The sequence below is a fragment of the Hesperophylax consimilis genome, chromosome 28 (assembly GCF_061612785.1).
Source record: "Hesperophylax consimilis isolate HC1 chromosome 28, BYU_Hcon_1.0, whole genome shotgun sequence".
In the NCBI taxonomy this organism is placed as follows: domain Eukaryota; kingdom Metazoa; phylum Arthropoda; class Insecta; order Trichoptera; family Limnephilidae; genus Hesperophylax; species Hesperophylax consimilis.
Window position 1 is genome coordinate 19,505,586 of NC_142863.1, and position 26,629 is coordinate 19,532,214.

The window sequence follows — 26,629 nt, forward strand, 5'->3', positions numbered from 1 at the left end:
TTTTTCCGTACTACTGGTGTAATTGATCAAAGATTTTTAAGCGTAGAAATTCTTTTTTGAACAGATAATGGATAATAGGTGCCATAGTTTTTTATTATTTTTTTTTTTATTGTACAACAGAACATTCATTCCGTTACAGTACAATTTTACATCATATAATACAGTACAATTTTACATCACATCAGCATTTAGCAAAGTGACTTTTCAATAATTGTTTTAAGTCATTTAGAGAAAAGTCACTTACATCTAAAGTCTTTGCTAGTTCGTTCAATAGCACCACTCCCCTCGTCATACTATGCTTTGCCAGGACGTCGGTTTTGCCTTTTGGTACTGTGAATAGGTCATGGTATCGACTTCGGTTGTAATGGTCTGGTACATATAAATCATAGCATCCCAAGAGGAATGGGCTATCGATAAAATTGTTCCAAATTTTGAAAGACATAACAGCAGATTTGCTTTCCGCCTATTTTCCAGACTCACAGAATTAGTTTCCTCAAGTAAGTCGATATGGTCCATGAACCTAGGATAGGTTCCATGCTTCCGCATATAGACAAACCTGAGGAATTTCTTCTGGATTTGCTCTATCATATCAATGTACTTCTGGTGGTACGGTGCCCAAACATCGCTCGCATACTCCAGCTTGCTTCTCAGTATGCCATAGAACAATGCTAACATAGCATCTTAGTTCCAGTCACTACGAACAGTATTAACTCTGGTGCTATATATTTATATCTCTGTTGGAAGATTTAGGAACATGACCGATTACTCTTGTCTGTCTGCCTACGATTATTATTCAAAACTCGGTGGGTTAAAATAATTATTCTCTTGGAGATAACATTTTAACGGTTCCTTCAACTTAACGCTTAACTATCGCATTAATATTTATTACTTATACTATGTCCCCGCCTACTCATTCATCTATTCTTCTAACCCACTGAAAAGATAAACCGATAGAAGCATGTTTTGGGCGTGTCCGTTTGCGCGAAGTACGCTAAATTATTTGTCTTTGCTTTTGGTGGAATTGATTGAAGATTTCGAATATCGAAATTCTTTGTTGATTAGATTTTCAATTTTGTTGATCTTAGGACGGGTTGTTTCGGAGAATTTGAATAATTCATCAAATTTCAACGTTCATTTACGGGTTCTGTGAAAGACTTATTCAAGTTCTGTTTTTATATCATTGTAGGTTAGTTGCTTGACAAAACTGAAATAAAAACAGAACTTGAAAAAATCTTTCACAGAACTTGAAAATGAACGTTGAAATTTGATGAATTGTTCAGATTCTCCGAAACAACCCGTCCTTAATTCTTCAAATTTTTAAGTTTCGACATATTATGTATGTACTAAAAGTTTATTATGAAACTGCCTTCAATCCCGTTTTAACAGGATTTTAATAAATCAGCAATAATCATTTTTGTCCGTGCATGAACCCGAGCACACCCGTGCACCAAACCACGAGTCACCGAACCACTTGAGATGACCTTTGGAAGGGGTTTTGTTATCCAATAAATGTCATTGAGCTGCCTGGGGCCTAGGAGTCGGAAAGTCTTATGTAAACTGGTGATATACATTTATTTCAGACGGTATATATCACATCTCTAGGGAATATAATATGTTCAGTGTTCCTACCTGTGTTAGCTGTTTTATGTTGCAAGCAAATTTACATCGCAACTTTTTTTTTCTCAGTATTAAAATCCACGATATCCTTTTTTGTTATGGTACAATAAAAAACCTTGTGCTTTATACTGAGGACAATAACTCTATACAAATAAAATGTAGCATTCATAACAAATTGTGAGTATTTTTAGACGTGGTTGCTTTTTTAACAGCTATGGATTCAGGATTTCATGCGTTGTTTTTTCAAAATTGTGTTTGGTGACCAGCTCTAAATACCCAGTTACTTCCTAACCTTCCTCCACTCATCTCATTAAATTCCCTACTCCCTTTAGCCTCTTAACTTACCCTATTTAGGGATGCCATAATCTCACTGGTTCCGGACTGTTGGGACTCTTATGCGGATTGACATAAAATTAAAATATTGTCTGTGGCGAGCGCGTGGCGTTTGTTTGATTTTTATACAAATCTGCAGTTTTATTCCGAGATTGATGGTTGAAATTTTGCACACTTGACCTTCAAAACAAGAGGAACAGTGTATTAAGTCTAATTTAGAAAAACTGTGTGTAGATTAGAGGTGGGTCCTATGAGTACTTTTCGTTACTAGGTACAATGAGTACAGGTACAAATAAATACCTGATAAAAAATACCGGTGACAAAATACTCAAAAGTATTTAATACCGACCTGACGATTGATTCAGAATAAGTAATTTCAGAATAAGTGGACTCACATAAATTCTGCCCACATATTCCCCATAAATTTCTACGTAAGCTTGATTCCCCCATTAATTATTCGGAATCCATGGGGGGGGGGTTGGGTTGTTACAGAACTACTATGAAATTTTTTTCCTTCCGAACAAAAATTCATATGTGATTCCCCACAATAATTTTTCAAATTTCAAAGGGAGGGAGAGGGGGGGGGGGGGGCTACGGAATTCCCTGACGAAAAATTCCCCACATTTTTTCGATCACAAACAATCATAAAAATAATCAGGAATACCCGTCAAAATAGCCGGCAAAAATACCTACTAAAAATACCCATCAAAAATACCTACTAAAAATTCCCATCAAAAATAGCCACCAAAAATACCTTTTTTTTTTTTTTTTTTTTTTTTATAGTGAATACCTCACAAGAGTCCCAACTGCTCCCGTCTGGAGCCAGTGAGACTATGGCATCCCCAATTGGGGGATGTTGTGAGGCTGAAGGTAAGTGGGGAAGGGAAAGAGGAAGGTGGGGAAGTACCTGGCTATTCAGATCTAGTCACTAAACACGGCTAAAGCCATTTGGAGCAACGTTTCAATTCTGAATGGTGGTCTTACACCAGGGCGATACTGGTAGTATCTTCCACTCTGGAACGTGCCGCAAATATACTATATATTATTTTAGTTAATTAATTGTGAAATAACACAAATTAATCAAATAAAATTTATTTGCGCACGCCGGGTTCGAACCCGCGACCTTCGGAATGGCAGTCCAATGCGTTACCACTGGACTATGCCTATTAAATATACTATACTATACCTATTTACTATACCTATTTAAAATACCTGGTAAAAGTACCCATCAAAGATACCTATTAAAAATATTTAGTCCCGTTATATACTTGTGAGTATTTTGGAGATTTGTCACAAGTACAAAGTATCGCATGAAAATACCCGGTACTTTTACTGGGTACGATAAATACGCCTCACCTTTAGTGTAAATCCCGGGAAACGCCGTGGACTTCATAGTGTCCTATCATATAGAAAGGAGAGTATCTGTGGCGTGCGTGTTGTATGGATTTGATTTTTATATTCCGCACACTTGACCTTTGAAACAAGAGGAAAGTCATTACTTTATTAGATTTCGAAAAACGAAAAATAAGGTTTAAAAGGTGATGTGTTAACAGTATTCAAAGTCTTATTAAAAAACTACAAACGTATTTCAACATACAAATTAACATAATTCAATCTTTAAATTTGCTATAAAATAGCCTAACACGGTTTGACTTTGACATTTCGAATGTGTTCGACAAATAACCCCTCAAAAGGATCAATCAACCCCTTGCAACCATTCACACAATTTAATAAGTATTATTTTCAAACATCAATAAAATCTTGATAGAGCAGGGCACATAATTGGCGCGATACTCTAATTATATGTAGATAATATGTCTATTAATCAAAAAAACTCATTATTATAAGACTTTTGATTCAAATCACATTTTGAAAGATCCGTCTCTGATACTGCAGTTCGAGATTGATACGGTCTACGAAATTGGGTTTGTTTTTATCAGATTTGTTGCGGTTTTTTCCAGTTGTTATCGGAAGGTCTGACCGCGCCGAATCGTAAAAAATGGGTTACTTGTTGACGGTGACAATAACAAAATTCTGATAAATTATTCTATACAGCATTTCGCTAATATAAAAAAAAACGTTTTGGACGACGAATTTATCACTATGTTTGAGTTAATGTTTGGTCATGGTCTTGATTTATTGCAGGTATTTAAAAATCTTTATAGTATAAAATAAATTCGCTTTTCGCGTCTCTTTTTGCGCTTAGTTCTTCTGATCTACGCAACGGATTTTATAGGGTTTTCACTATCAATTAGTTTATTTTTTTCCGGAAGGTTTTTATATAAATATATACAGGGTGTATCGGCAAGTACCCGACAAACGTCATTTGCATTTTTGTTGTTTGTTTTTGGGGTGTTATGCCGTGTTGCGCTAACTCCTTCTTTAGCCGACGTTTCGGACAGCGTTGCAGTGTCCATCATCAGGGCAGACCCGGTAGATCCGAAGATGTGTGATCTACCGGATCTGCCCTGATGATGGACACTGCAACGCTGTCCGAAACGTCGGCTAAAGAAGGAGTTAGCGCAACACGGCATAACACCCCAAAAACAAACAACAAAAATGCTTTTGGCCGTGAGAATCTAAAAACTTACCTGTCATTTGCATTGTTACTCGTGTTCAACAGCTGTTATTAGCAAGTGTGTCAAAAAGTGTCCTCGCTCTTTCGTACACACTAAATAATAATAGTTAAAAATGAATGGTGCCATTTCGTTGTGATTGTAAAAGCGCGCCAACGTAGGTACGTACGCACATTATTCAACGAAACTCGAACAAAATATTGCCAGACGGGTTTTCAAACTTTGACAAAGGATCAAACATTGGTGACACATGGTGAAAATATGAATAATAATTTTTTTATAAAAAAAAAATGTTACCAGACAGCAAAGTGCCAATAACATTTTTTACCCCAAATGTACCAAGGAATAGCTGGTTAAAGTTTGTCGGGTACGTGCCGAACTACTCAAAAAAATATTTTTTCAATAGAAATGTATGAACGCATAAAGGAAACAACTTTTAAAAAATACAGTATTATTGCTAAGATTATCTGTGACAGTTTCACTTGATTACCTTTTCTGCTTTCTTATAAAATTATTTACAAAATAAATAAAAACCAGTTTTGTGCTTCAAATCGAACGTTTCTAGACTCCGTTTTTCAAGCGATTTTAATGCCTATTACCTACGATATAAGGTATGCCAAGAATATACGCATTTATGGCTTGTAGCTTCGGAAGTTGGATTTTCAATTCTAACACATATGCGTAGATATCTAATACATACATCAATAATGTATATGTAGGTTGTAGATACCTACCTACTCGATTGACCTTGGAGAAAGTCGGTGATATGAACGAACCTTAGATCATAGAACTGTCGGATATGAAGCAAAATGATGATATATCCCAAGGTGTAAAGTTTCGCCCAGACAAACTTTTAATAGCGATGATTTCAAAAGTTGTATCTTTTATGTTGTATTTTTTTGCACAATAACAGCGATATCGCTTTTGTACTCATTAATTCTACATTCCTTATCTCTGTGGGTCAGCACAGGTCTTATGTCAAACAGTTTTAAAAAAATATCGTTCATTTTATACTATGACATTGTAGTTCTTTGAATGACAGGTTGTTCTTTGTATTACATTGTAGTTCGTTGTCAGACTAGCTGTTATTTGTTTTCGATTTTAGGTAGTTATCTGTAAAGTTGTTCTTTGTATGACAAGTTGTTCTTTGTATTACATTATAGTTCGTTGTCTGAAAAGCTGTTCTTTGTTTCAGATTGTAGTTCGCTGTCTGTCAAGTTGTTCTTTGTATGACAAGTTGTTATTTGTATTACATTATAGTTCGTTGTCTGAAAAGCTGTTCTTTGTTTCAGATTGTAGTTCGCTGTCTGTCAAGTTGTTCTTTGTATGACAAGTTGTTATTTGTATTACATTATAGTTCGTTGTCTGAAAAGCTGTTCTTTGTTTCAGATTGTAGTTCGCTGTCTGTCAAGTTGTTCTTTGTATGACAAGTTGTTCTTTGTATTACATTATAGTTCGTTGTCTGAAAAGCTGTTCTTTGTTTCAGATTGTAGTTCGTTGTCTGTCAAGTTTTTCTTTGTTTGACAAGTTGTTCTTTGTATTACATTGTAGTTCTTTCATCGTATCGTTTCTAAGGAACACATGACCACTTGTACCTGACTACTGCTCCAAATTCGTTTGATTGAAAATTGATTTGCAAGGACGTCGTAACTTGTAACGGGTTACGCTGTTACGCCATTTCGATCATATCATTGATTTATTCGCATGAATTTCCAATGCCAGATTCCAAAAGAAAGATTTATGTTTGCGATCACGCCCATTACATATATTTTTTTCATTGCCGTTTAGCAGCAAACTTGGCAACTATTAACCATGTTGGTAAATTTTACAAAATCAAAATTGCCCAATTATTTTGTGCGCTAATCGAATGACGTAAGCAAGCGAGGCACAAATTTAAAACAAATAATTGGATAATGGTAAAAAAAATCGTGAATCGCTTATTTAACACTCGAGTTTATGCATAAAATTAACAGTTTTCCTGTGATGCCTTAGCAAGCTGTGAACTTATCACAATTATGTTCTTATTTGCTTGTTGAGTTTCGGCACTAGAATTCTATCTACTGCTTCAGGCTATTTTCGTCGTTCCTCTGACAGTTCCAATCTTCACTGCCATTCATCAGATCTCCCTTGTGGACTGCTTTCCTCATTTTTGTTTACTAGCGACTACTGCATTCTGTCATTCGTCAATTCAATGTCCTTTTCAGTCCTCCCGTCTCTTACAAACATAACTCTCTAATGATTCTCACAGATTGATCCACTTGCTCGATTTACAAACTATGGATACCGTTTAATATATATGGAAGATTTAGGATGGGTTGTTCACAGAATTTTAACAATTCTGTTATTATATCATTATTGGTCAATTGTTTCACTAAACTGAAATGATGCTAGAACTTGGATAGAATCTTCACAGAACCTGAAAATGAACATTGAACTTTGATGAATTGTTCAAATTCTGTGAAACAACCCGTCCTTAAAGTTTTTTAACGTGGAAACGCTAATGGCTTTCACCGACGTTGGTCGGCGTGACGTCAACAACGCCATACTCACGAACATGTCGTTCTGGCAGCAAACAAAAAATGGCACATTTTAAAGCTGTATAGAAAATTTATTCGTCAATATAAACAATAAAAAACAATTGAAATACCTCATTTATCGCGATTCATAACAACCATATTACAGAATGTAGTCTCTGTTTTAATTCCATATATTTTAATTTATTACATTCGTGCTAAATTAAAATTCATACTAAATCATCCTGTACACATGTTTCGTTCATCCTAGACAAGAGAGTCGATGTAGATCTTCCATATTGTTAGAAATAAGACCGCATCGTCAGTACGCAACGGGCAACATACTGTATATATTACTCATTTCCGCACCCAATCCCTCCATCCCACAACTCTCACACTTCTCTAGGCATAAATTCGTTATGTTATTGGTCAACGATATAACCTTCCTAAAACTGTTAAATTGGTAAGCCTGGAGACTGTTATTGACGCAAATAAATAAATTACAATTAAGGCGATGCACTACGTCGTGTAATATTTTAAATTGAGCCGCTATCAATAACAACCCTTACGTAGATGGCGATAAGGTTTATATTCCCGCTTAACACCATCCGCCTGTTTTGATTTATGCAAGAAAAAAACATGACCAAAAAGTTCCTTTTATTTTATTTTGTGGATGTTCAGGCAAAAATATTTAAATTTTTTTCGATCATTTTATAAATAACTTAATTTGCCACATTATACAGTAAAATCATAACCTAAAATGGGTTCGTAAGTAGGAGATTTTGAACTTTAAAGCAGTTTTCATAGGCCTTATACATTATTTTTTTCTGGGCTTATAAATCTAAAAAATACTCGATTATTTCAAAGGCCAAGATGTATTCTACTTACAGTATTTAATTAAAGCATCTGAAACATTTCTAGGCGACCAAATTTTCAAACTGAAAACTCATGATTTTGCATTACTACGTATGGCATCGCCTTAAATGACTACCATTGCTCAGATCATGTACTATCCATAATGCCATATTAATCAACTGGTCCATACCATAAGTTAATATACATTAGCTAAAGGTTACCTGTAATCTGTTATTGCACCATATTTTTACATCTCTTATCTGATAATACTCTAGGATTATAAAATCTGAAGCCAATGACTTGGTCGAGCCTTTCCAGGTTCAATTCCACTATCAATTATTACTGTTGTTCTGATACAACAATAATTACTATTTTTAGCAAGGATTAAGAATTATAGATTTCGCTTGCTTTACTTTTTACCTGAATTTGATCGCTAGTGTGAAGGGAACCTGGTGAATTTTCTTCACAATTGGGGTCGATTTTATGGTTGTAGTTTTATTCAAAATATTCAGCCATTTATTGTAGTTTAAACTTATTTTCTGGAACTCATTGTGTGAATGCGTTATTACGATAGTTTGCCAAAATACAATGTTGCCAGTTCCTTCGCAGCGCAGTTAAAGTCGTTTTTTGTAGATCCCTTAATAATAAAAAATATATATTTAAATAATTAAGTTGTTGCAAGGGTAGTAAATAGTGCCAATCTGATGTAATGATGCGTACACACGTACGAACAAAAGCGTGAGCCGAGCAATATTTAAACCTGCTAAAATACCTTTGTAATTTGTTAGGAGGTACATGTTTACAACCTTTTTAAATAATAATATGATACATTTTAAATAAGTTTCAAATAGCAAACCAGCATGAATGAACAGTTACATTGATACAATAATCGATATAGGGAGGTACATCAGGTGTAATAAAATTGTAAATGAATGAGGAATGCTTCAACATGTTTCTGGGTTAAAAAACTATATTATACCAATGTTTTGAAAAATAAAATCCATGTAAAAAACATGATTTTCGTAAGCTTTTTTTTATTAAAAACAGTCATTTTGTAATTTTCCTCCGAATAATAGGAAAAAATCATGATTTTAAAAATAAAACATTGTACAAATAAAATCAGTTTTTTTTTCAATGTTATCAAGTTTAGTTCGTAGACCCCCATTTTAAATTTAATGATACTATTAAAATATAAATAACATTAAAATATTGAATGTAATTAGTTTTTCAACTCCTAATCAATCATTTATTTTTTCTACATTTTACAGTCAATACCTTAGTTTAGGTGCCTAATTAAAGTTACATGATCTATTCATTTAATTTTATGGATGTAATAATTAGATAAAAAGACATTGTGAACCCGTACTGAGGTTCAAGAACTACATTCCTGGATATTTGGGGTTTCTCCCAGGCACTTAGATTATGACTTTAGCTGTACTTTTAGCTGTTTTAATTTTGATTGGTAGTTTATTTAATATTTTAGGGAACTTTCGCGGTATTTATTGGTACATTTCGGAACTACCAATTCTTATTATATTTGTATACTGTTTCGACAGTAATATACCAAACTACTTTTACAAAACTAAACCATAATATTCCCTTAACAGGTAAAACGTGGAAGGGTTGTTTCATAAAATTCGAACAATTCATCAAATTTCAAAGTTAAAATTTAAGTTCTGTGAATGTCCTATTCAAGTTTTGTTAATATCCAAGTACACACTGTGAAACATCCAGCTTATGTTTAAATAATAACAAAACTTTCACAGCACTTGCATTTTAACTTTTTGAATTGTTAAAATTCTGTGAAACATCCCGTCCTAAGAAACTTTACTACTTTAATGTTATTCTGTGTGCATTGGTATATTTTTAGATTAAGAATAATTTTGTAATATGTGGATGTAATGAACGATGTCTAAATGTATAAAAGAGATGAGAGCATGATAATACCAACTCGTGTAAAAGGGTATGCCTGCTTTAGTGTCATGTCTTAACCAACAAGCTTCCTTCAGTTAACTTGTGCCAGTAGTGCGACAATAAAGCGTAAATATTTTATCTACAGTCTAGTATTATTATTTGAAGTCTACCCATCATTGTAATACTCTTGAGATCTCACTTAATCTCTACCAGAAGTAAAACTACATCACCACAGTAATTAGTCAAGTTAATTTTACAAGAATGTCCCCTAAAAGTAATTCCATATCGGATAGTGGATTCAGCCAGAGATAAGTAGATTAATTATAAAGTAATTAATTAGATATTTCATTTTATAAATCCTACCCAATAGACGTTTAACAGCATTAATAAAATAATTAGCTGTCTTTGAAGATGCCATCAGCACATTATTTGTCCATGCATGGCTCGCATTCATTTCACACCTGTGGATAATATAAGGTTTGTCGCTAATTGGATGCAATCATCGATGTGTGATATTAAGTAGAGCAATAAATCAATAATCGCGCTAATCCGTCAATCACACCTATCATCAACGTGCGCCGCACGTGTTTCGTTATCGACCATTGATTAATGGTCATTAACTCATATATTCTTATAAAAGATTATGTGTTTTAAGTATTGCCAATTGCATGCAATCTTGTACCTAAATGGCTCAGTCATGAGATTATTAAGTATTGAAGACAATATTAGCGATTTCTAAACGAAAATCTGAAACAGAAAAATCAACAAAACAGACTCGAACCCAGGGCCCTTGCCTTGCCGGGACACCGCTCTACCACTGAGCTAATGCGACCCTATCCGCTTCCATTATATTTAACTGTATCATACTTCGAATAAGAACTACCAACAATGTCTTCAATTTTTCACCTCACATTGTTTATTGGCAACTAGCTTTATGTATGATCGCAAGATTCAACCCGAACTAAATGCAATCTAGACAGCGTCTTTTTAGATAAACCTATCTTATTTTTATTTTATTTTAATGTGCGACATCTATTGACTTTTCTGCAAGTCTATGATGAATATATATATTTTTAATTACTTTATTGAGTAAAACCTCAAATTGTAATATTTAAGTATTGAAGGCAATATTAGCGATTTCTAAACGAAAATTTGAAACGGAAAAATCAGAAAATTTTCAGATTATTTCAAAATTTCGTTTAGAAATCGCTAATATTGCCTTCAATACTTAAATATTGCAATTTGAGGTTTTACTCAAAAAAGTTATTCATGATATTATTGTTACAATATAAAATAATTTTCGATCGAGTAGTTCTAGTTGGTATGTTGGAGGTAAGTAAATCGGGGCTGTCTATAATTCCAGTTATAGTTTTGTATTATTGATCGATGATCTCTAGACATCTAGATGATGCAATCTGTTAATAATGAGGTGTTTTTTGTACATTTAACTCGAGGAAAATAATTTTCCTCAGGTCCTGTCATGTTTGGGATGCTGTGCGGTGGGTATTTTCAAGGAAGTTGTGGAAAGGAAAATTTATGAAGGGTGGATAGGAATCTAAGGGTCGGTGTGTCCGGGATGAATCCGTCCCTCCCACTGCAGTGCAATGCGATGGGTCGAGTGTGTCCGGCTGGAGAGATCAAAGGGTCTCCTTTAACCGGCCTCTCCCGATCCGCCGCCAAGGCCTAGACAAATCTTACTTCATAAACCCGTGCACTCTTGCTAAATCACCAAACAAGTTTGCAGAAGTATTGGCTATCCAAAGGAATGATTCCTAGGGCAGCTGTACCTACCCGTACACCCGCCTCTCAAATTGTTATCAATAGATTACCTATTTATAGTTAGTAATAAGATCATTTTATACAGTGGTTTTTTAAATGTTTTTTTTGTTGATATAGACCACCGAGTGAGTATTTTAGTTTACTGGTCTAGTTAATCGAATGTCTCAGTCTCCCGTTGCCATGGAAACAAACTGTCAGTGGAAGATGAAACCGGTCGTCATTGAAAGAAAACTAGTTTTTCTGGTCTTAGACCGGCGACGTTTCTGCATTATTATATTGTTTAATTTGAATTACCACAACTAACTCGCCGAGTCGTAGATGCATTCAGACTGAGCGGCAGTTATAAAAAGAATTTAAATACCGCACAAGAGTCCCAACTGATCTGAATGAACTGTCGGAAGCCAATGGCAATCCCAATTACGGTGTGTTGTGAAGCTGAATGGGAGATGAAGATTGAAAAGTACCTGACTGTTAAGATCTTGTCGCCAAGCACGGCTAGCTGCATTTCAAGCAAAACTTCGATTCTGAATTATTCTGTTTCACCAGGCCCTCCGAGTATTATTTCATAATTTTATAAAACAATTTATTCGACCGTTTTCGATGTTAAAATGTTCATTATAAGATATTATTTAACTAATATGAATTGGAAACGGAACTCCCGTGTACAGTAATTGATGTTGGCTTCATTAGAACGAATCGTTTCTTCGACTCGTTTATTGTAAGTCAGCTCGCATGTGGAACGGGTTACCGGCATCCGTTGTTCCTCCTTCATATAATCCGGGCTCTTCAATTCATAAATTCCTTCTTACAGTTCCTCCTTTCACCCACCTCACAACGCCGCCTAACAGGATGGTGTTATAAATAATAGAAAAAGTTTGAAAGTTTTGGTATTTAGGTATGATAGATAACCAAAGCTGCATTTTTGATTTTAAAATTCAAAGGATTAATATTCATAAATTAGTAATAATTTTGTATTGATGTGGCAGAAGTTTCTAAACCTTGCTCTTATCTTAACTTGACATGAAATTGGACATGCTCTTTATTGTTGTTTTTTCCCTATTTTTGTCATGGCTGTATTTCTTTATCCTATATTGTATCATTTCTCCTTGTTAGAGAAAATAGGATATAGTCCGTTAATAAACAATTAAATAAATATGTTGCCGACGAAACTGTTAAAATTATCTTTCGCGTTAAAGATAGCACGCAATCATGATGCTATTATAATAAATATATAATCTTCAGTCATAATAAAAATAATATTTTAATCCTTGATATCGCGTTTTGATTTACAATTATATCTGCGCGGAATAAGCCCAACTGTTAATTGGCTTTTAATATCGAAGGTGTATGATTACACGTAAGGCGCTTTCCTGTATATTGTCAGATAAATTGAACGATGGGTCGGATAATGATTTTGATATCAGACATTATTAGATTAGTGCCTTTCACGCGGCATATCATGCATATGTAGATCTTATCAGGTAAGATAAGTAATTTAATTGTGTTTACTTTAAATCTATATTATACCTATAATCGTCTTTGCTTTCTGTGATTGTAACAAGTGATGAGCACTGAACATAGAATCCTTAGAAGTGTGATCTAAACCGATTCACATGAGGCTTTTCGACTCTTACTCCCGAGATAGGCAAATGAAATGTGGAACGTGCTACCGGAATCTGTCGTTCCCCTTTCAATTTATACGGGCCTCTTCAAGGTTGGCATTTACAAATCCCTTCCTACTATCAATCAACATATTGTAAGGGGACAATTGCCTGGCAGCCATGAATTGGAATGATTTGCAATTATAACGGCTTATGATCTTTTTGGTATTGTTTTAAATGGGTTGTATGTAGGCTATGGCACTTTTATATTAAGTTACTGAGCTTAGAATGATCGACGAAATTGAATACTTAGCTTATTGTTAACCGAGTACAGAGCTTACGGTTGCGTGTTTACTAATTCCGAGCTGGGATGTGAGAGAGATGAAACTAATACACGGGCTTTTATACTACTCCAATACTCGCATATCTGTCTCGCTCTACACTGACGGAGTCAAACACCTGACCATATTATCCCACAGGTATTTGATGAGACAGAGAATGGATATATAATTAACAAAATTAAGTAGGTATTGACCTTTTTTCATACATCTTCCCCCTCACCCCGCGGCTTCAAATCGTTCTCGAATATCTCTGCCCAGTGCCAATTAGGTTAAAGTTTCCTACAGCCCTTCTTTCACCCGCCCCACACTGTTGTCCAATCGGGCGACGATATAGTTCCCCATCTTGAATTGATGTATCATATTTATATGCGACACGAAACGAAAAAAAAAATGGTTTCACTTTTTTACCTTCAACGGCGAAATACCGGAAAATCCAGTCTCTGGTTCTCCCGTGCTTAGAAAATGTTTCAACATATTTTTTTTACCAAAAGTCAGGAACAGTGTAGCTTACTTCGAATACAGGGACACGCCCTCAACGCGCTTCTATCCGTTATCTATTTAGTGGTGAAGATAATAATTCAGACACCTCATTTTCTTAGAAAAATTAGCGCAGTTCAGATAAATACCGTGAACTTAGCACTTCGCTAATGGTATATAAAAATATTGTTCCGTTGTTTGCATATCGTCTTGCCTCATACTTCTATTAAATTAATATTTCTCGAGTTGTTATTGGATATTGATTGATTGTTTTGTTTACGAACCATTGTATTGGCATTCTTTTTAAGAATTCATAAGGTTATCTTGCAGTAAATTGTTAAATAAACCGTGTTTTTTTTAATGGGGTCGTCTTAATGTTTTCATTCTCCTTGATATAAAATTGAAGTGTATTTTAAAATTATTCTTAAAATGATTAAATTCTTATGTTGCTAAGTCACTACTTCTGTTCAATTTCTTTTCTAATTATGTATGAATAATATTTATTGTGTGTTTAAAAATTACTGATTTGAAAACAGTGTAATACAACAAGCCTTTAATTGAACCACAATCTAATACTTTTGGAAACAGTAATAACTATTAACGTAATAATAAACGTGTCGTGGAAGTGAGTTGGGGGGTTGACTGTTGGTGATTCGTTTTGGCTGACTGGTTGTGACGCGCGGGCGAGGTTCTTCGGATCTGGCTATTCGAGAGATGAGGGGCATTGGGAGAGACAGAAGGCTTCACGGCCTGCCGCACGAGAGGTCGCCAGCGAGAACGAGGGTCTCTCGTCTCCCATCGTCCACCCCGCTCAGAGTCCTCGAGTGTAGGGAGGCGAGTTAACACAGGGGTGGGCTGCCACACTGTCGCTGCTGAGAGGCACACGGCGTGCAGGAGAGAGGATCAAACACCAAAGCTACACCAAGCTGGAAACAGGAGAAGTCTGGCAGAAGTCAAGCTATAGATAGGAGAAGTCTGGCGTAAGTCAAGCTATACCAATCTAAAGTCACAAGAAGTCTGGCAGATACAAAGATATACACAAAAGCTGCACCAAGCTAGAGACAGGAGAAGTCAGACATAAGCCGAGCTAGATGCAGAAGAATTGAAGCAAAAGTCAAGATACACCAAGCTAGAGGCAGGAGAAGCCTGGCAGGTACCAAGTTCGATAACAAGAAAAGTCTGGCAGATACCCAGCTAGAGTCAGAAGAAGTCTGGCGGTTGCCAAGCCAACAAAACAAGAAGGTGACAAAGAATTTCGGAAACGAACAACAATAGATCGTAGAAAAGGGTGTCAGAGAACTCGAGTCCTTTCAAAGGAATCGTGAAGTGAATGTCAGGAGAACAGTAGATGAGATAAATTGTCCGTTAGTCCTTGCTGGAAGAGCATAAGAGCTTATTCTAAAACACAAATAAGACACTGGTTACATTAGCAAATAACTTTTATCGAACACTGGTATAAGAACTAGTAATTGGGTTTACGTTGTTACTTTCGAAATCATAGTGTCGAATTTCTTGTGTAAGCGTAAAGGACGTTGGGATTTATAACTTTACTAAATAGCCACTGACAATTCAAACAAATCACACATCAAAACACCTTGTGTCCCCACCACACTTTCCTTTTTACACGAGTGTCTGCGAAGTTTATAAAGAATATATTGTGATAGAATTTACTATCGTATTGAATTCATAACTTCAAAGAGAACCTCAGTGATTGTTTTCGAGGGGCACTTCTCGACTTGTCCAGTTCGTCCAAATCTATTCAACAATGACGGAGATGATTCAACAATACAGTGAGTACCTTGCTTGTTTTCTATTTATATCTTTTTAGGTTTTATTCGTTATTTCATAATGTCATAATCTCTTCCATCGGAGGTATATAGGGTTATACCAGGACATTGGTACCCGAAAGACAAATAGCGATTCCTAAGCTTATTTGAAATAAATAGTGCAGATCTCATTTTGGTCTCCATTTTTACATGACACTGGCAAGAACTTCATCCTGCATGGTGTACAACGTGGTACAATTGCTGTTTGCAGGGTTAACTAGAGTTTACTAGAGTACAGACCGTAGCGACCGCCAAATTACGAAGTCAGTACTGTTGCTAAGTAAACTTCACCGTTTAAAATAATTATAGTCTAAAACACTAGGTTTATTTAATATGCTTGCGGTAAAACAACACAACACAAATCGGCAGTAATAATGAGTTTCAACAAAAATTGCCGCCGTTTTGTAAACTATCGTTGCTCGATGGCTCTGACTTGATCACGTGACACTTCAAAATCTGTACTTTAGTAGGCCTTGGTGGTGTGTAATGTATCCGACCTGAAATGCCGTCGTATTTATTCAGATTTATTTATTTATTAATGCGAGTAGATCACAAGAAACGGTGAACTGTATCATAATATAGGGAAGGCGTATATCACTTTTTCGACAGCGATGGAATTATTCTTATCGCATATTGTGAATAGGTAATATCAACGGAAGCGGAATAATGTACGAATAAACTATCAACGAAGAAAGCTTGTGGTTTAGCTTTGTGGTGATGAGGCGATGATTTTATGAGGAACGCACACCATGATAAATAATAATAATATGTTATTTCGATCGCTCGTACCTGTTCCTAACGTTTTTCTAATGTACTTATTTTTTATTCATCAAAACTTAAAATAGATCCACTTCACGTGAGAGAGATTTTTAGAGATTCGAACTGCAGTGCTGCAGTTATGTCACTCGCTTTACGGCCAGCCGCACATATCAATCTTATGACGATTTATAATACAGGGTTTTCCAACAAGAGGTGTTATTTTGAATAGCCCGCTATTTCGGTAGATGTTACTTTTGAAGCTGTCATTTTTTGACATTTGACATTAATAAAAACGGAACGATACACGCGTCAACAACGCATTGAAATTATTAAAATTCACTTGAGTGAATCAAATGCAAATCATCTTGAGTGATGAGGCCCATTTCCACCTCGGTGGCTTCGTCAACAAGCAAAATTGTCGCATCTGGGGCTCGGAAAACCCAAGAGTTATTGTTGAAAAGCCTCTCTATCCTCAACGTGTGACTGTTTGGTGTGGTTTATGGTCCGGCGGAGTCATTAGACCCTTACTGTTTCGAAAATGAGGCTGGAGCAACAGTTACGGTGAATGGATTGCGCTATCGAGAGATGATTAGTGATTTTTTATGGCCGGAATTGGATCGTATTGATCTGGACAACGTTTACTTTCAACAAGACGGCGCTACGTGCCACACAAGCAACGAAACCATTGATCTTTTACGATTGAATATCAAAATAACACCTCTTATTGGAAATCCCTTTATATTCGGTACTATTTGGTGTTCTGTCTTCAAAATGCTCTAATTAAAATGTCTTTTTTTTATTTGAGACATAACAACCTCATTCTCTCGGTTTATCTCGCTGAAACCGTCTTGATTATCTGATTATCATCTCGAACAGTGGAAAATTTAACTGTTTATGTCTGTGCACTATAATAATATTAACTATGATCCAGCGTAATCTCTGCCAATAATATAAGAAATTGATTACATACATCATATAATGAAACCTTATCCGTCTTTTGAGCTCTTAATTGCTGTCATATTAGACTGACTGACTTGCAACGTAGATAATGACATGTGGAAGCATGATGCGACTATGGGACACGCATCTGTCTTTTGTATGAGGTGCTTCGGATTATGCATCTGTCTCAGTGCAAACAATGTTATTACATAATCAAGGTATACAAGTTTTTTCTAGATTGTTCAAAGAAATTGTCTTTATCGCATTTCGCAAATTTGTTTTTGCCTTTTGTTTGAGCTGTCACGCTGATTTCTCGCGCGTTTTGACCATCACGCTGCTTTAATTTATTATTGCTGTATAAGATTTATGTCAAATTGCGTCACAGGCATACCGCTGATAGCGCTATTGTGAGTATCTGGGCCGAAGGCTAGGAATAAACTCCCTCCGGAACTAAGATCCATAACAAGTCCAACAGAATTCAGGTCTAAACTAAAAACTTAGCTTTTTATGCTGTCATACCCTTAAATTAAATATACCATTCTTGAGAGAAAATCCAGTTTTCCAATTATGTCCTAACTCCTGTATCTAAATTTCGCTAATAAACAATTAGTTAATGTTAATTAAGTGTTAATCTCGAGTGACCTACCAGGTAAGTATTGTACTGTATATTATCTCCATAAATAGTTAGTAATAACATGGATCACTGTAGAAATGTATTATAAATTTGTACAGCGCCCTTGAATTGATTTTGCACAAAAACGGCGCTATCCAAGTTGTATCTTCCAGAATGCGACTATTACATATTGCTCAGTAAAATTTAGCCTTCAGGAGGCCCGTTCCCATAGTTCGTATTTTCAAAGTTAATGTAGCTTCCCACATTTGCAGATTCGACCCTACAATAAAACAATTCTTTGGCCTGGTATTTTTATAAACATATTGCCTTGTTTGTATCATTTATGATTTAAGAATTGGTGACATTTTACTCCAAGCGGCGGCAGCTTTCAAATAGAGCTGTTCGCTTTCTATTTTATGATGACCCTAGTTAAACCATTATGCCTAAAAATATTTTCCAATACCTTTCCAACCCCTGTCCCATAGTAATAAAAGCCCCAAATAAAGTTTCATCTCCCTTAAAATAATTCCTTTAAAATATTTGTATTGTTTAAATCACGTCTGTATCATTAAGAATAGTTAAGTGCATTTTATTTTTATGTTAGGAATGTTGTTTGCCAACGAGCGGGTGGAACATCTTTATTTTGGTAAAATGTCCTTCAGAATTTAGTTTAACCCCTCCGAAAATCGCCATGTAAGCACTTTAACTGTCTTTAACGAAATGACATTTTACGAAAACTTTTTGTTATTACCGCTTCACAATTAAAGCTCTATAAATGAAACATTTCTGAACGTAGCCGAATAGTAAAAACTGTTTTAGAAAAGTTACAAAATAAGCTTTCAAATTATTATATTATAAATAAATATTAGCATTTTTAAATATTAAAATTTAGAACGCAAACATTAAAAATAGGTTAAAAATGACTCACGTCATGTTTTTAGGTGAAAATGGTACTAAAATCACAGATTATGTAAACAAAAATATTTATTCTATTGTATATATGTGTAATAAACACTTTTATCACCTCATTTTTTTATCATTTCATATAAAAATATTTTATAAAAAATTAATATGTGAAGCGCGCGGCGCTACCGGCAGACATTTTGCGCGGGTAAAAATGTTGTGTCAATTATGCGACTGTCAGCAGATTCCTGTTTTGTATTTCCATAGACAACTTGGTAGTGATGTGTAGCTTGATCTATAATCGACCTTTTAGTTTTTGTTTGAGGGATGTAACTAAAATAATAACGGAGTAAGAACGATTTCTATGGAGAGACACGCGTTGACGTGTAAACACGCTTATTGTACTTGACTGCTATCGTTATTTTATAGTGTATATCTGCTTACGTTGCTGACCGGTTAAATACCGATACCTCCCAGAAAAAGGACAGTATTAGAGTGTTGCTATAACTGGTAGGTACATGCGTACCTAGGCAGTCAGTCGTGAGATAATTACTAGGTTTATGTAAACCTAGGGAAAACTGAAGAATAAAGGAAACTAGACCTTTATTTCTTTCAGTTTAAGTTTTAGCAGAGGAAAATAAGATCCTCTGCAATTATATTGTGAATTAATAAATTTATATGTCAAGAAGAAGAAGTGTTTTCCTGCATTCCATCTGACGGCGTGTTCTCGTACCACGATAGCAGAAACACAAGTCATATTATTATTATTATTAGTGACCGCCTTCTTTTTCTCATAAACGACACGTGCAACAAAAAGTGGGGTTACAACTGAGCTCTCATCGGCAAGACCTTAATATTATTATCTGTGTAGGTCGGGGGTTGGGAAACCTTTTTTCTACATTCACAACTGGCGAGGAAAACTTACATTTACACATGTTCTGCTCTCTGTACAACCATCTCCGAGTACTTTCCTTTAGTAACGACAGTGCTCTTCAGTAGTAGCTTCAAGTATTGTTTTCATTTCAGTCTAAATGATGTTTGTCAACCGTTAGGCAAATAATTATATTATTGTATTATCCAAGGTTGATATTTTCAGTTGCGAACTTACCAAATACAAGAGGTCCATAAAAGAATATTTCTCTGATGGTTTGTCAATAATGTTTATGTCTCTATTGTTTATATCTCTATTATGATTTGATTTATATCTACAACCTCTCTCCATGGCCATAAATGTATTGTTTCGTAAATTTTTCGTTTTATATAATTTTTTTGTTTTGTATGAATTTTTGAAGTGAAACTTCTTTAGGCGCGTAATTCGGGGACGGAGTAAAACCGAGTCAGGATCGACACGAAAATGCGGGTACCCCCACCACCGCTCACCGTTCACTGTCCCTCTCTCACCATATGCGCTTGTTGAGGTGGGGGAGCCGCTCACGAACGTTCTCTCTCTTCTCTTCTTTCCTCTCTCTCAGACACCAGCGAACTGCGCCACGCCAAGCATCAGCTGCTTGGTTAGTATACTGCGTCGTGAGTGTAATACGAGTGAAATACGTAATTGATTGTGGTTCATACGGTTTAACAAAAGAAGTTTCACTTCTGTCTTGCGTAGGCTTGACACACCCACTTTTTTTAATTCATGTTCCCTTCTTACAAATTTAATTTACTTATTCCATATTATGCTGTCTCAGTAGAGGTAAAGTCGAAAGGAGGAAATCCATAATTGGTTTTATTTTGACTATATTATACTTATGTACAAACTGATTAAATGAAAACTGTCGATTTCCCGAAAATTAATAAATAAAGTCTCGATTCTTGGACTTTATCGAAACCTTTTTCAGATTCACGTTTTATTTTGATATTATCTTCTTAATGTTTTACTTTTTGTGATTACTCCTGTACCTGTGTCAGCTCTCTTTTCGCAGTCATTTCTTTTTTTTTTCATTCGTGTGATACATCTGATGTTTTATTGTTAAGGCGATGCCATACGTAGTAATGCAAAATCATGTGTTTTTGGTTTGAAAATTTGGTCGCCTAGAAATGTTTCAGATGCTTGAATTAAATACTGCGAGTAGAATACATCTTGGCCTTTGAAATAATCGAGTATTTTTTAGACAAGTCTTTTTATAAGCCCAGAAAAATATAATTTATAAGGCCTATGAAAACTGCTTTAAATTTCAAAATCTCCTACTTACGAACCCATTTTCGGTTATGATTTTATTGTATAATGTCGCAAATTAAGTTATTTATAAAATGATCGAAAAAAATTAATATTTATGCATGAACATCCACAAAATAAAATAAAAGGCACTTTTTGGCCATGTTTTTTTTTTTGCATAAATCAAAACAGGCGGATGGTGTTAAGCGGGAATTTAAACCTTATCGCCATTTACGTAATGGTTGTTATTGATAGCGGCTCAATTTAAAATATTAACGACGTAGTGCATCGCCTTAATGGACAACCTGTTCGTAAGATAATAAATTAAGGAGTTTGTTTGTTTTACCACGACAGAGGTAAAACAATGTTTTGTGTGGCGGATCATCCTCTCTGCCTAACTTTGCTTTTACTTGTTAGTTAGCCAAAACTTTAGAATTCGATCATCAACAACCCAGAAAAGTACGTTTTGTTTATATGAACACAACGATCTTGTGCGTCAATCTAGAACTATGTTTTTTCGGTTAACCTTGTTTTCGAAGTTAATTCTGTAAATATTGTTTTGGAGGATAAAGAATGGAGTAAATGACAAATAATATTATGTACATTTCCTCAAACATCGCAATATATTGTGTGATTTTTATTATTTTGTATTATATCTACCAATCGATCAAAATAGATAAAATATATTATGTTTTTGCTAATGTGTTTGTTTTTTAGATTGATTTATATATTTATTAATATCTACAATCAATCAAAGTAGCTTCATGACTTTATTTACGATGATTACTGATCGGTAATACTCATTACAATTGGATTGGAAATTACATTTCAGGCATAGTGTCATCAGTACCTACATATTGAATTTTAGTAATAACATTAACTTTTGCATAGCGCATCCATCATGATATCAATTATTGAAACGATATGTATTTATATTAAAAAAAAAAAAAAAAAAAACAGGAAAATATCAATCAGAAAACGCATAGAAATGAAAATGCTAGATATTTTTCTTTGTCGTCTTGTACATACCCTTCTGTTAGTCTGACTCTTTTTTACGTGACCGACTCAAGCATGGTTTTTTCCCCATTCCGTCCTGTCTATATTATCTTTAGTTACTTTACCGCTATCATTATATCAGATCACGCGGCTATCAGGACTAATAAAAGTCTCATACGTAAAAAAAATCTAACAATTGAGATAAAAAAAACTCCATGCTTACTATTGTTATGAAGTTGTGAAGGTATGAAGCGCAGAAGAGATAACCTGATAGATGTGTTTTGTTGCCGTGTCCGTCTGCCAGAAGTAAGCAAAAGTTTATCTTACTTCTGGAGAAATTGATCAAACATTCACATTTTTAAATAGTCTTTTTAACCATTGATGGAGTTCCTCAGGGATCCTTACTAGGGCCACTCTTATCCCACATACTTATCTTATTTTGTATGACGACCGAACCGCAATATTTTACTATAACAACGAATTAGACGCATTATTAGAATAATCTCAACTGGAGAACTGGCTAATTTAAAAAAACTCGTTACCTGATAGCTCACAAAAAATAATCATTTTCGTGGACCTGTCTGAAGCCTTAAAAGCCGAAAGGCCTGATTTAGATTGGCGTCTTCGTTTTTTTTAAATCTCACTTCTTTTGATTTTCTGTTCAGTGGTACAAAGTATGAAGAGCACTCCTGTGTGAGTGCGATGATCATACATGTTATATCTATCATCAGGCGGTTATTATCATCATCTGTTATCATGGGTTTCGCGCACGACCATTTGACGCATCACGTGTCTGTCTCGTCATTGTGATGAAGTCCAATTTGTGTAGGTACTTTGTTTTTATTGCGTACTACAATATCGTCTGTTTTGGACAGTATCCCCTAACTTTTAAGTATCACCAATATTATCATGGCTACTTAGCTGTTAAAATAAGGAAAATAATTAATAATTATCGTGATTAATTTTAGTGAAAGTATACAGTAATCTGATCGGTAATCAAATCATAAATTAAGCGAACAACTGAAAAACCCAAAAGAAGTTTTTAATTATTGAAGACAATATTAGCGATTTCTAAACGAAAATCTGAAACAGAAAAATCAGAAAAGGATACGGTCACATCTAGGACTCGAACCCAGGACCCTTGTGTCCCGGAAAGACACAAATTCTGTTAGAAATCGCTAATATTGTCTTCAATAATTAAATATTACAATTTGAGGTTTTACTCAATAAAGTTATTCCGAAAAATAAATACCAAAAGAAGTTATTTATTTTTTGTTTAAAACGTTTGATAAAACATATTATTCATAAGCAAGAAAATGTTGTACGGTGGGCAAGTACATACTCCCAGCCGATATATTTGCGGTCAGGAGTAAGGCAAGGAGGGTGTATGTCCCCCATTCTATTTAATGTATACATGGACGAGTTGTCAAGTCGCCTGGACATCAGAACGGGCTGTCGTGTTAACAGTATATGTATGAATCATATAAGCTACGCGGACGACATGATCCTCCTAGCTCCGTCGATCAAGGGATTAAGATTACTCCTAAACATTTGTGAAGAATATGGAAAACAGCATAATATGATGTACAATCCGAAGAAGACGGAATTGATTGCGTTCCACCACGGAAAAAGTCAAGATACAAGTAATATGCTCCCCGTATACCTTAACGAGGCAAAAATAAATACATGTTCGAACGTGAAATACTTGGGGCACATTATTAATGAAAACCTATCGGACGATGGCGATATCGAACGAAAAAGGAGAAGCCTTAGCATAGTTTCTAACATGATTGCCCGCAGATTTTGCAAATGCAGCAATACCGTTAAAAAAATACTGTTCAACGCTTTCTGTACTGGCCTGTATACGTGTGAGACATGGTGTCACTACCGAACTTGCTCGATGGAACGACTCCGAATTCAATATAATGACGCCTGTAGAATAATATTTGGATACCGAAGATACAGCAGCGCATCGACAATGTTCACGGAACTAGGACTGAATGGATTTGCCGGCCTGATGAGACACCGGGTCACTGGAGCCAGGATGCGGCTAATGGCCTCCGCCAACACGTTGGTGACCGCAGCCTACCAGCACCAAGCGCCACTCCTGAGTGAGCGCTGGGCCCAAGCGCACTCAAGAACACACCCTGCATAGTTTTCCTTATTTGATAATTTATTATATCTATTGTACAAAAAAAAATGTATATCTATATGGGACGTGTGGGATTGCACAAACCTCCCCACATCCTGGAATAAAATATATTATTATTATTATTATTATAATGGTTCTGAGAATACAACGGACCATAGAGGATAAAAAAGAAGAAAAAAAATAGGTATGTGCCAAGATTTGGGTCAAGATTAGAGCAATATCTCATCTTACAATCTTCTTCGTTTATTGTATTAACTACGACAGCAAAATACATCACGGGACATAACTTGATTTGCCAAGGTGAAATCTGTTAAATATTTGATTTGAGATATTCACGGTCCAAAATCATTGTTATTTATTTTTAGGGTTTTATGCCGTATTGCACTTTCTCCTTCTTTGACAAACGTTTCGGACAACGTTATTATGTCTATCAAGTCCGGTTTACAGGAACTAGCCACCTCGTCGTCTCTATTAACACTTTTTACACCGTTTTGATTTCTAAATATCTTTGAATTTGCTCGTATTCTCGTCTGTCTTTTGTTTATCTCCTTTATATTATTTGTGTCTGCTTTGTATTTTCTATCTTTAACTGAGTTTTTTATAAATCATTGTGGACAATATTAGCGACTCTCAAACGAAAATTTAAAATAGAAAAATGGAAAAAGATTCGGTCGCATTTAGAAATGGAACCTAGGACTTTCACCACTGAGCTATTTTGACCATATCCCATTTGGCCATATTTAACTATTCCACTTCGACTAATAACTACCAACATTATCCTAATTTTATCGGCTGCCATCGTTGTGTATGATTACAAGATTCTTCCCGAACTAAATGCAATCTAGATAGTGTCTTCGATAAACATATACATATTTATTTGATGTGCGACATCTATTAAGTTTTCTACAAATCTAGTTGGTTGATCTGTAAAACTTAGAACTTATAACTTTTTAAAAAACCTTAAGGTGCATAGGTACAATAATTATCCACACCGCTGATTATACAAAACGTCATAAATTCCGCACTTGGTTGCACCTACATTTTCCTCCATTGTTGATTTATGCATTCTGAAATTTATTATGGTTTTCAATTTTCCTCCTTTTTGTGTTAAAGGTTAGCAGGTTACTTATCGACCTTAAGACTCCATTTTTCTTGGAATCTCATTTTTCTCGCCCATTTTTTCTTGGAATACTACGTGGCAGAACAGATGTTCTAGCACCATATAGAATGAATACGATGAATAATTTTGTTATATATATATTTTTTTTTACTTTACTTTATTAAGTGCATTGTTTATTACAGTTATTAAGAATGTCTAGACCACCAAGCTAGTCACATGCCAGTGTTGTGGTTGTTGATTTTATATAAATAACATTAAAAGAATATATCAAGTATGAAATATAGAAGAATTAAAAGAAATATAAGTATACAATATAAAAGAAAATTAGGGGTATAGAGTTTAAGAGAATATAAGACGTAATAATTTTGAAAAAATAGACCCTTTTGTATAATCACCTTGCCAGATATGAATGTCAGAATGAGAATATTGTACTGGAGAAAAATTACCGATATGAAATATTGTATTCCTGTTAAAAACGGGACTGTAGGCCTTCAACGAATGGATTTACAGATTTCCTAACAAACTATCATTAAAACACCAATGTGTTATGAGGATATGGGATGTGGATGTATTCTAATATTTTCGCATTTCGTCAATCAGGATAAGCGCAGCTGCATGAGCACGTGTTCCGATATATTCTGAATGTGCTAATATTTTATTATGAAATTGCCTGCCATTTCCAAAAATCCAGCAAAACTCATTTTCCGTAGTGCAATAATAATAACTAGGGATGTAACGATACCGATATATCGGCCGATATAATCGGCAAGCCGATATCAAGCGCGCGAAAAATGCTTGCGCAAAAATACTTGTCCTGTCCAATGAGCTCAGTGGTTTCAGAACGTCTTTTTTCAACTGCAGGCCTGATACAAAATGATTTGCGTAACAGATTATCTGCTGATAATTTGAAAAAAACTATGTTTTCTTAACAAAAATCTACCAAAAGTAAATTTTAATTACTAACTTTATGTATCTTCCTTTTTTATAACTATGTGATTTATTTCATTCCAAACAAATAAGTGCTTTTTTTCAATTTAATTTCTGCATTTTTATTGATTATTTTTCTTTCACACTCCTAAAGGCAATCAATATTGGCATCACTATCGGTATCGCCGATTATTTTTGTTAATAATCGGTATCGTATCGGCAAAATCATGAAT

The 26,629-nt window shown here is 35.0% G+C and overlaps 1 protein-coding gene across 2 annotated transcripts in view; it reads left to right on the forward strand.

The window, feature by feature from the left end:
• The window catches only part of LOC149410316 (kelch-like protein 36), a 162,909-nt gene that overhangs the window by 49,928 nt on the left and 86,352 nt on the right, over positions 1-26,629 (forward strand). The window contains exon 1 of one of the 2 annotated variants that reach the window (XM_089648668.1): positions 14,350-15,796. The exons of the other annotated variant lie outside the window; for it this stretch is intronic. Within the exon in view, the coding sequence (XP_089504794.1) occupies positions 15,772-15,796 (25 nt within the window). The 5' untranslated portion in view covers positions 14,350-15,771. Of the gene's footprint in view, positions 1-14,349; positions 15,797-26,629 lie in introns of those variants that run through there. 2 annotated transcript variants of the gene reach the window in all.